The sequence below is a fragment of the Gossypium raimondii genome, chromosome 8 (assembly GCF_025698545.1).
Source record: "Gossypium raimondii isolate GPD5lz chromosome 8, ASM2569854v1, whole genome shotgun sequence".
NCBI lineage: Eukaryota > Viridiplantae > Streptophyta > Magnoliopsida > Malvales > Malvaceae > Gossypium > Gossypium raimondii.
In genome coordinates this window covers 13389525-13400949 of record NC_068572.1, presented here as the reverse complement: position 1 = coordinate 13400949, position 11425 = coordinate 13389525, and the positions used below count along the sequence as shown (strand labels likewise).

General features: G+C 31.7%; 1 protein-coding gene across 1 annotated transcript; it reads right to left on the bottom strand.

Moving 5' to 3' along the window:
- Positions 1–1410: 1410 nt before the first annotated feature.
- On the bottom strand, positions 1411–3441 carry LOC105790860 (peroxidase 59). Its single transcript, XM_012618650.2, has 4 exons — positions 3105–3441; positions 2827–3012; positions 2581–2746; positions 1411–2052 (listed from the first exon to the last, which is right to left on the bottom strand). The coding sequence occupies exons 1-4, from the start codon at positions 3327–3329 to the stop codon at positions 1631–1633; spliced, it is 999 nt and encodes a 332-aa protein (XP_012474104.1). The 5' UTR covers positions 3330–3441; the 3' UTR covers positions 1411–1630.
- Between the last annotated feature and the right edge of the window lie 7984 nt (positions 3442–11425).

The window sequence follows — 11425 nt, the reverse complement described above, 5'->3', positions numbered from 1 at the left end:
CGTGTCATTATTTCAAATTAATCCATTCTTAACAAATATTCATTTAAAATTAAATTGAATTTTAATTAATATAAATAAAAAATTAAATGGTAATTAATTCAATATTTTAAAATTAATACTATCTCTTTTACGATTATATAACAAATTATTTAATATATAAACTAAAAAATCAGTAATGTATCCAAAAAACTTTAAAATTATTTTTAATAATCATATTTTAATTTTTCTATTTTTAACAAATATTTTAAATTACTGAGCATTAGCGGCGCTTTACAAAAAACGCCACTAAATTCCGAAAGCTCGAAAACGCGTCGTTGTGCTTAGGTTATTTGTGGCGCTTTATCTAAAACGCCGCTAAAGCCTGGATATTAGCGCGCTTACTTGAAAATGCCGCTAAATCCCAAAGCTCAAAACGGCATCGTTGGGCTCGATTTTTTGTGGCGCTTTGTTGAAAACGCCGCTAAATCCTGGGTATTAGCGTCGCTTCAGGAAAAACGCCGCTAATTCCCCGAAAGCTCAGAAAACGGCGTCGTTGGGATTAGGTGTTTTGCGGCACTTTCTCGAAAATGCCGCTAATGCTTATTTTCAGCGGCGTTTTCCATAGAGCGCCGCTAATGATCGATATGTAGCGGCGTTTTTTATCCAGCCGCCGCTAAAAACGCCACTAAAAGCCTGTTTTGGTGTAGTGTTAAGCTTCACTATGGTATAAAAAAATATTTAAAAGAAAACAAAACAATAAAAATGGTTTGATAAGGTTATTTCGCATCCCTTTCTACTTTTTTATTGGAAATGCATTACATAAAGCGAGTACATGTGAAAATTAACCTTCAAAAATAATTATGTTTTTAACAAAATCGAACCAAAATCTACATTTTAATAGAAAATAAAAAATAGAAAGCTATCTTTTAGAAAATTTAAGGAATAAAAGCTTTAGAAACATAATATTCTTTAAAAAATTAAAAACATAAGTTGAGTCCTTATTTTTCTTTATTTTGTTTTTGGTTTTTGCCTTGGTTTCGATTTTGTCTAGAAAATATAATTTTCTTCAAGATTAGTATTTAATTTATATAAACTATTTTTGTATATGATTATTTGTCTAATTATATATCCAATAAAAACTAGATATATATGCGAAAAGAAAGAATTTTAGCAGATTTAAATTGAATTTTAACAGATTAGATATACTGAAAATGATTATTTTGTGAATTTAAATATCTGAAAAATAATAATATTTAATTTAAAATTCAATTTAAATAAAAATAATTGAATAATTTACAGATAATCAATAAATTTATATTTTTAAACAGATTCAAATAATTCAAAAATTATAAATACCCAACCTCCTATCTTTCTTGAAATAAGGAAAAGACAATCGAATTAGCTGCGAATTTGATTAAACACAAATTAGTGTAGCATTAAACTGAAACACGTGTCATAAATATATTGTTGGGGGCATAAATAGGGACATATAGCTCGTAAAACAAACACACAGAAATCATGAACATTATTACATAAGCTGATATTTACAGCAATCATGTCTCACATAAGTAATTCCTTCAATCTCCTATCACTTGACCACCAAACTTGACTATAATTATTTGAGCAAATCCTCTTTCAGTTAAACTGCAAACTAAGAATTAACAGCCCTGCAATTCTTCCTAATCTCTCCATTAGTCCCAGTAAGTGGACTTATATTCCCCATCTTGATCATGGAGTTGACAAAGTCATTGAAGAAAAGTTTTGAGTTGCTGCTGTAACTTTCAACAAGGCTTTTAGTTGTGGAAACGGCCAAATCACTAGAATATAAAATCTGATCCGAACCTAATAAGCCCTTCCCATTTAACAAGTTCTTGAAATAATGGTTGTCAAATAGATCAGTTGAGTTCCTATCAAGAGCAGTGAACCTGTTACTGTCACCGTTAACCGGACAAAAGCTTTGCAAATCCGCCAACATGTTAGCCTCCATCGTACTGTCGGGAGCACCAGTTCCTGAGAAATTGAATAATCTATTGTCGAAGGTGGCACACTTTGCCAATCCAATTGTATGGCCACCTAAAATAACAAATATTTGTTATCCAGTTTAGTCGCAATGACATTCTTTTAGTAGGAACCATGATTACAACTCTTTAGGTAGGTGTTGAGGGGTTTCACTTTATTATTTGGAGAAATTTTTGGAGTGTTATCTTTTGAACAGTCAATTTAGACTTCAAACAGTAAAAGTATTATATTTGAGGTATTTATACTTTATTTTAATTTCAGAATTTTGTCTCTTAATTTTAAAAAGAACCTAAAAAAGTTCACGAAATTTATTGGGAGCGCTTAAGGTCCACCAAAGAAATGTTTTATCATTTTGGCTTTGGTGAGTTTCAAACCCATGCCTTTAAAGGGTAAAACACTGTCAAAATGATAAAATATTGCTTTAATGAATCTTAGGGACTCCTGATAAATTTCATGAACTCTTTTGAGTTCTCTTTGAAGTTGGGAGACAAAATCCTAAATTTAAAATCGAGTATAAATACCTTGAAAATAATATCCAACTGCTTGAAGTCTGGAAACCATTCCCTCTCAACAGTAGGTTACCTGATAAAGAGACTACATCTGTTATGTTGAGACCAACATCGACAAACTTTTGAATGATGGCATCCAATGCCTCGAATGGAGAAGGAAGTGCAGCGTTTGCTAGTGTCCCGTTGGAAACTAGTCCGTCTCTCCTTCCTAATAAAACTCTCCATGTTGGACCTCCACTCTACCAATGATTAATTTCCAATTAACCCCACAAAAAAAAGTTGGCTTGGTATATATATATGCGAGTGTGTGTTAACTTACTAAGACAACAGAATCGCGAGCAGCGATGGCTAATATATCAGCACATGATACAACTCCACTGCATGAGCTCTCTACGGCGCTTTTTATTGCGTCGATGACTTCAAATCCTCTTGCCGAATTGACATTTGCAAGAGCAAACTTCTCAGTACTATTGTCTCCATCCAACAAAACTGATGCATCACAACCCTGTGAAAATAAAAGGGTCCAACTTGTACGATTTATATATGATGGTTTAATCATCAAATTGATAAAAAAAGCAGCTGCATTTCAAAGCTCACATTCACAAAGCAATCGTGGAAATGAAGCCGGAGCAGAGAGGCCGCCATTCGCATTTCGGTCTTGATCGCACTCTGAACTTGTTTCCGTACCGTTGAAAGGAGAGATGGACATGTTTGTGAATAGAAATCAGTAGTTAGTTGGGACCTCGCACCTAAACAAAGCATCAAGCTGATCATAAACAGAGAATAATAATAACCCTTAAAGTTGTTTGGACTCTTCATCATTAATGCTATATTATATATATCAATTTTCCCCCACAGCAATTTTAAGTATGTTATAGCACTCAGTGGAATCCTAATGCTAATACTCTTAAGGGTCAAGGGTGATATTAATCAGAAATCTTTGAAGCTCTATTTATAAACGGTATGATGAATGAATTTGTTATTTTAAATTCCATTATTAGTAACAAAATTTATATTACTTTATGGATAAGTGGTGATAATGCAATGTATGGCGGCCTCTGCAGTGCTGCTGGTGCTCACGAAGATGCCGTGAATCTGATATATATTTGCATAAACCTGACAGATTAACCCATTTAATATTGCAAACATTGCAGATAATAGCCAAGAATCGTGCCTTAATAGTTATCGGATGAGACATCATGTACAGGGTTAGAGATAATAAATTTGAATGGAGTGGGAAATTTATTAATTAAATGGTGATTTATAACTGCCACTTTCTTACTTTGTAGTTTAACTATTAGATTGAGAAAATTTTCATCTCATTCTTTTTTATCCTTCAGACCAAGCACTGTCTCAATAAGTAATAAAATTAATATATAATATGGTTAAATATAAAATTATTATAAACCAATCAAAATACGTTTAACCTTAACAACCTCTTAATCTAGTAAATTTTTTTGGTAGATCTATTTATTATAAAAAATCAACCCTTAATTTGATGATCTATTTCTTTTGTTTGATATAATAAAATTTGATATTTCACTAAAACAATTCTTAAAAAATCTCAAATCATACCATTTGTCATTGCTTCAACAAAGGGGGCACAAACCTCTTCTGCGGAAGAACTTTTGTTGTCTTGGTCCCAACTCAACACTAAACAAGTCCGATGATATTATGTTGTAAGTATTAGAGCTTCGGTTCAATCCGGACAACCCCATTCTCCACCCCAATTATAAAAAAATACAGCTAACCTCAACTTGACTCTCTCTCCAAAACACATAAATTTTTTTATAAACCAACATACAACTAGTAATTTTGTATCACAAAAATACAGAGCACTTAAGTACTTCTTGATATCGTTAGAATGCAATATATTAACATAAGATGAATGCAAATACAAAATTCACAATAATCACAATAGTAACAACAATTTATAAATAAAAATGATAAATTTCGAATCGATATTAACAAAATTTTAGATTACAAAGACAAGCGATTCTAATTTCTTCAATGGTTTAGAAATTCTTATCCAAACGAAAAAAATATTTCAAAATTATTCAATCAATAAAAATTAAATATTGTAAAAAAACTAATTATCATAATAAAAGCCCTAGTCTTAATTTTTTAGAAAGTAATGGAAAAAGTTCGAAAAAGAAAAGAAAAGAAAATTTGTTGCCAAATTAATGTCATCCACTTAAAAGTATTAAAATATTGATCATGTTATAAAATAAAGAGAGATGGAGAGAATAAAGAACAAAAAAAATATGAAAGCAATAGAGAATGTACTTTGTTGATCAAAATGGGTGATTACAATGCTTCATCAGAGTCTCTATTTATAGGCATAAGAAGTATAAAAGAAGTAGAGATCTAATTCTAATAACTATTAGAATTTAAAGTACATTAAAACTTTATCTTGATCATGATGGGCATCCACTTAATAAGATAATCATAACACTCCCCCTTGGATGTCCATTGGTAGATAATGTGCATAATTAAAACCTTAGGGGATAAAAACCTAATGAAGGAAAAGGAGTACGCAATCTATAATATGCATAATATGCTGCCTCATTAAAAACCTTACCAAGAAAACCCAATGGGACAAAACCTTAGTTAAGGGAAAAAAGTACAACACATATTTACTCCCCCCATGAAAACATCATATACTTTCTCATATTCTACGTATTCAATCTTGAATACTAGTTTTTCAAATGACTATTTGAATGTATTGTTAAGCATTTATATTATCATTCTTTTAAAAGTCATGAGTGAGGGAAATTTGGGGAAATATATTTTGATCTCTTCAGAGATTTAACAATAATCATAACAAACTTTAATCATGATTCTTTTATAAAAATATAAATAGGTATTTTGGATCATTTTATAATCCTCCTTCAACTACCATTCACTAAGTCAAGTTTACCATATATGTTCAAATTATTTCAATTCATATAAATGAACAATTTCTTGAGAATTTCAATATGTTTTAGCATCCTAAATCCTTCAAGGATTTTAATATAAACTTTACTATATAGTGATTCATAAAAGGTTGTAACGACAACCATTAGATGCAAGTTAAATCTTTTATGAATTGTCAAAATAATATCTAAAGGTTATTGCATCCACCATAAACGAATATTATATCTTTTCATAATCAATGTCAGTACTTAATCTGCTTTTGAAAAACTACTTCATTTGCACCCTCATTGGCTTTATACCTTTAGATATTTGGATGGCTAGACCAAAAACTCCAGGAATTTAATAGTACTTGACTTGCGTCTTTCTATTTTGATCAATTTATTTCATATCTATATTTCTCAATAGATTTATTCAAGATCCTCCTTTTATTTCATTATTTCAATAACAATATTGCATGCAAAATCATTGTCGAGCACTTTTATTATTCAGTTCCAAATTTTCTTGAATTGACATAACTTATCGAGATATCTTATTTTTATTATTTTAAAATTAAGTTTCAGGTACCTGAATCTCTTCTAGAGTTTTATTTATTAGTTATGTCTTGGGTCTTTTCTAGAGCACCCGCTTCCACTATATGACCATTTAGAAGAATTTTTATCTTTGGAACCGATCAATCTATTATTTCTTCTAACTGATTGTCCGACTAGGACTTTGCTTCAAATTAAAATATTAACTTGGTTATTTTCATTAAGTTTGTAAATACATCTGACAATTAACTTGTAATGAGTTATCATTGTTGAACTTCTGGTTCAAATTACTCTCTCTCTAACTCATTACAAGTTATTATTTTTCTCCCCCTAATGTCCGGAAAACTATCGAATCAAAATTGTAATCACAAATCATGTCATAATTGAATCTCCAATACATTCAAAACATCTAATAATACAAAAAAACTTGTAATTAATATATATTCCCAACTTTCTATGAGGATTCACTTATCTTTGTGCATTGTGGTGGAGCAATTGGAACATATATGCACATATAAAAATTTAAAGATGAGAAATATTTAACTCTTGATCAAAAACCAATTGTAATAGAGAGTACTTATAACTTATTGGCTTGATGTGTACAACACTTAAATCAACATAATCTCATGTTGAAATAGAAAGTTTAGTTCTCATAAGTAATGATTTAGCTATTAGTTGGAGGCTTTTGATAACAATTCAGTTAAATCATTGTGTCTGTGAACATAAGCTACAGAATGTTCAACTTTTACCCCAATTAACATGCAATAATCATTGAAAACTTGGGGTGTAAACTCACCAACATTAGCAAGATCAATTGTTTTAATTGCATAATCTGAAATTAATCATTTAAACAAGAAATCTCGCAAACGATAGGTTACAAGCTGATAACGCATGTGATTATTTAGTAGATGCATCTACTAAAATCATATAATATCAAAACCATCCATATGGTGGATGAATGAGCCGATATTCATTTCAGAATTGCAAGATATTAAATCTCAACTTTAGCCAGTGAGTTTCTAATAATAAATTTTCATTAAGAACAAACAACATATAGAATTCTTTGAAATTAATAAATCTTTTGGTTCTTTAATGAATGTCCATATGAATTCTTAATTAATTTTTACATCATATATGATCTAGGATAGTCTAACTGGTCACACCAAGTAGTAAATGCATTTGTATTAGTAAACTTCGGTTTACTTTAACATGTGTTTCAATTGTACTAAATTGTAATAAATTAATAATTTTACTTTGTATCTACATATAAGTGCTATTGTGACATTTACTACTGGAAATGTCTATGTGAATATTATAATGTCACTAAGTCAACAAAATAAATACAATTTCCAAACAGTTATATGCAATATTTGCTTGTGGAATATGTCAAAATCCTAAAAAAATTGCAAATTCAGTGCATCCAACCATAACGAGATCTAGATAGAATTATCATATTTTATTACTCATAAATAGATCTTTCACAATCAAATATTTTGCTTCCAACCCCTTAATGGGGATGATGACAAAAGAAGATCACAAAGATTATAAAATAAATATAAATGAATAACTCAATCCTCTCTTTTTATTCTTTCAAAATAGATATTTATAGCAATAGTGATTCATATGAAATATAATATTTTCCTCATTCACAATCTTAATATTATATCCATTATAAATATCTTTTAAAACCAATGGATTAACCACCACAAGATATTAATATATTAGCTCTTTTGGAGCTTTCGACTAATTTTTTACTATCAAATATTGGAATAATATTTGTTTGTTTTAGTACCAAATAAGATAAATATTTTCTACCTATAATGATAGAATTTATAACTACATTCTCATATCCTTCCTCAAAGAATATTAATAGAAAAAAATATTTGGGCATATGCCACATATGTGGCCAATAATATTTCATATCACATTGATAACATAAGTTATCTTTACCCTTTGAAGAGTTATCTTGATAACTTTCATTGTTCTCTTATTTATTACTATGTTCCAACTTTTTGTAATTTTGTTATTGTGAAAATATGACACAAATATCTGTCAGCTTTAGTGGTTATGTGTTCTGGGAGTGGTTGGGAGGTCCAAAGTTCAAGCCTTCGCTTGGGAAAATTTTGGTATTTTGAATGAATTAGGCCTTACTCTTGTTCAGTAGGCTTCTATTTGATTGTTGGGTAAATTACATCAGAATGGGCCTACTGGTCTGGTTGTTAAATGGTGTGTTATTATGGTGGAGGTCTTGTGTTCGAATCCCTATGCAGGCAAGGGTATTATTATTTTTGCTAAGATTTCAGGATAGAGTTGTGTAATAAGGGGATTCTGAGTAGTGAATGTGTAGTGGGAATTAGGAGAGAAGATTAAGGGATTTTGGGGGTTATCGGGATTTTATTTTATTTTTTTCCCATAATCGAATTTTGACTCGTTTTTCCAAAAAAAACTTTCTGCCGTCTATTCTTCTCCCTCTCCTTTTGCCAAAATTCTCTGATTTTTTCCATCTTTCTCTTCTTTTTCTTCTTCTTGATTTTTCCCTAATCCATTTATTTTCCTTCATTTTCGCACGCGGTTAGTGCTCGCTTAGTTTCGGTAAGTGTTTCTCTTTGTTTCTGTCATGAATCTCTTAGCAACTGAAGTGGTAATTTTTTTCTCTATGATTTAGGTGTAGGGGGAGCTCGAATTGGTGAATTCAGTGTTCTCATCTTAACAATGGTTAAACGGAGGGTTATCGTTGGTGGTAAGTTGGGATTCTGTTAATTCTTGGTTGTCAATTCGCTTGTAAATCCATTAAATTAATTTTGAGTATATGATTATAGGCTTTGGAGTGCTCGGTATTGTTTTAGCATCCAACAAAACCATGTGTGTACTCGAAACGCAGCAAATAGGATTCGGTGAAAAGCCAGAATTGCTTGCTGTTTGGACAGCAGCAGTAGGCTATATTTGAAAAATCACCATAAATTGTGGAAATCGAATTAGAGAATGAAAAACTAAATAGAATTAAAGCGTATTGAGTTTAGTTTCACATAGAATAAACGATTTTAGTGATGGAATTGTAAATTGTTAGATATAATAAATTTTGTGAGATAAGGTTAGAATGAATTTGGGATCCCCTATTCTGAATTTGGAAAATCATCAAAAATTGGAGAAAAGCAATTAGGGGTTAAAATTTACATGTTTAAATTATTAATAAGTATATTTTCAATATAAATAAATGGAAACATCATTCAAATTTTGTACTAAGTGATAATTAATTTTTAGCAAAGAAAGGTCGAAGTTGTCAAATAGCAGAACAGAGGTAAGTTTGAAGATTTTATTGTACTTATTGGGTGAACTAAAAATTCTAAAAATTTTATATTAGAAAGGCATTTGAGTCTAGTTTCAAAGACATCAAGCATATCTTAATTAAAAATTCTGTAGCTCAAGATATAAATAATTTAGTAACAATGACTCAAGTAGACAGCTTTGAAGGAACATATAAGTAAATAGTGGAAACATATATGAATAATTAACTTGCACGGGTTACATTAAAAATGGATCACGTGGCCAAGGTCAATTTGGGCTGAGTAGGTCACATGGGCGTGTGAGCCCATTTTTCTAAAATGTTCTGTAAGGTTACACGGGTCACCCAAGTCGACTATGGACCTACTGTAGGTCGGTAAGATTTACTTAGACCCCAACATGTGTGATCTATCTGTCTGATTTCTATACCGAGCATGACTTATGATATCTGAATGTATGTACTATTAATTGCATAATGGTATGACATATTTTGTATGTTGCATTGCATCGTGGTGGGTTGATGATATTTGGAGGAAGTGTCTGAGAGGCTATTAAGCCTGTTATCTGGCAGCTCAGCTGCAACCCTCTGATTTTGTGCTGCATTTTAGTACAGCATGGTGTATAGGAATGGGTGGGTTGATTTAATCCCCACATGGTGTGTAAGGTTGGACAAAGATGGTATGTAGAGGCTGGAGGGTAGGATTCTGATTTATTGAATCTACATTCTGTATCTAATATGGGCCAAGGCCCACATGTATTTCTGAGACTGTATCTGAATGGGCTAAAGCCCAAACTGATTTTGTGATGGGCACAGGCCCCAGACTGTATCTAACTGAATTCTATTGATTATCAGTGTGCATGTTTTCTGTAGGGATTACATACTGAGTTTACGATAAGTCACCCTTTCTCTTTAATTTATACAGGTAATCCCCAGACTTGACGGGTCGGTGCAACGGAGGACTCGGCGGTGGCCACATATCAATTTTAGACTATTTTCTGTTAATACCTAGAATTTATTACTTTTAGAATTTATTACTTATTTGAGGTCTATGATGTATCATCTGGACTATAAAGTGGTTGACTTTATATTTGGGCTTTATACTGTTTTTCTATAGATGTTTTTTTTTAAATGCAACACCACAAAACACGGTTTTTTTCTAAAAACTAAGGTTTTTTTTTGTAAATAGAAACGATTTTCCTTAAATTAATTGGTTACAAAAGTTTCCACTAAGAGATAAGTTTTAAAGAAAATCAACTAGTTTTTTTCAAATTAAATAAAAACTAACTTACTGTAATGGTTTTTAAACTCGAAAATCTTGTCTTCAAATCCCTTTTCATGTGACATCGCCAGATTCGGCCATAACGTTTATGCTAGATTTGGGGTGTTACATTTAGTCGTATCAGAGCCAGGTTGCAAAACTCGGCAGTGGAGTTGGGTTTTAAAACTTGGTTTTAAAGAGATGGTTTTTAAATGGTCTGAAATACTTTTGACTGAGTATATGGTACATCGAGTCTCTATTGTCGATTCTGTAAGTGTTCTAAAAACTGATAAGTTTTTGAAAATATATGTAGCATATTCTGAAACTACTATAGGTAGTACACTGTACTAAGAACACTGTAGATAATGTATATTAAAAACAACAGCGAAACTAAAAACTGTAGTAAGACTGCGATTCGTGATAACGAACTCTAAACTTCTGATACTATTTTACATAAAATATCTACGAATAGATATCAAAACTATAACTTATTCATAAAACTGTTAACACAGATAAGCTACGAATTCTATGATGAGTGTACAAGGTATCCGCTGATGGGGTACTAAGACTGAGGTAGAGGCCATAGAGGGGCTCGAGTTGAGTCCTCGTCGTTAGGTAACATGTCGAATCTGCATACGAGTAAGACGCCGATTTCACCGGCTACAGAGACTGGGTCTCATGATCGCATGGCTGGGGACAGTGCCTTGTCCCAGGATCTGCTAAAGATATTACAGAAGGTTGCTGGGCCCAACACTGGATCTGAGGGCTGAGGGTCGGTTACGAAATGACTCCAGTCTAATGGGGCTGAGCTATTCAGTGGTGGCACTGGAGTCGCCCCTAACGTGGCCGAGTACTGGATGGAGGCCACAGAAAGAATCATGGACAACCTAGACTTTACCCTTGAACAGAAATTGAAAGGGGTTATTTCCTTGCT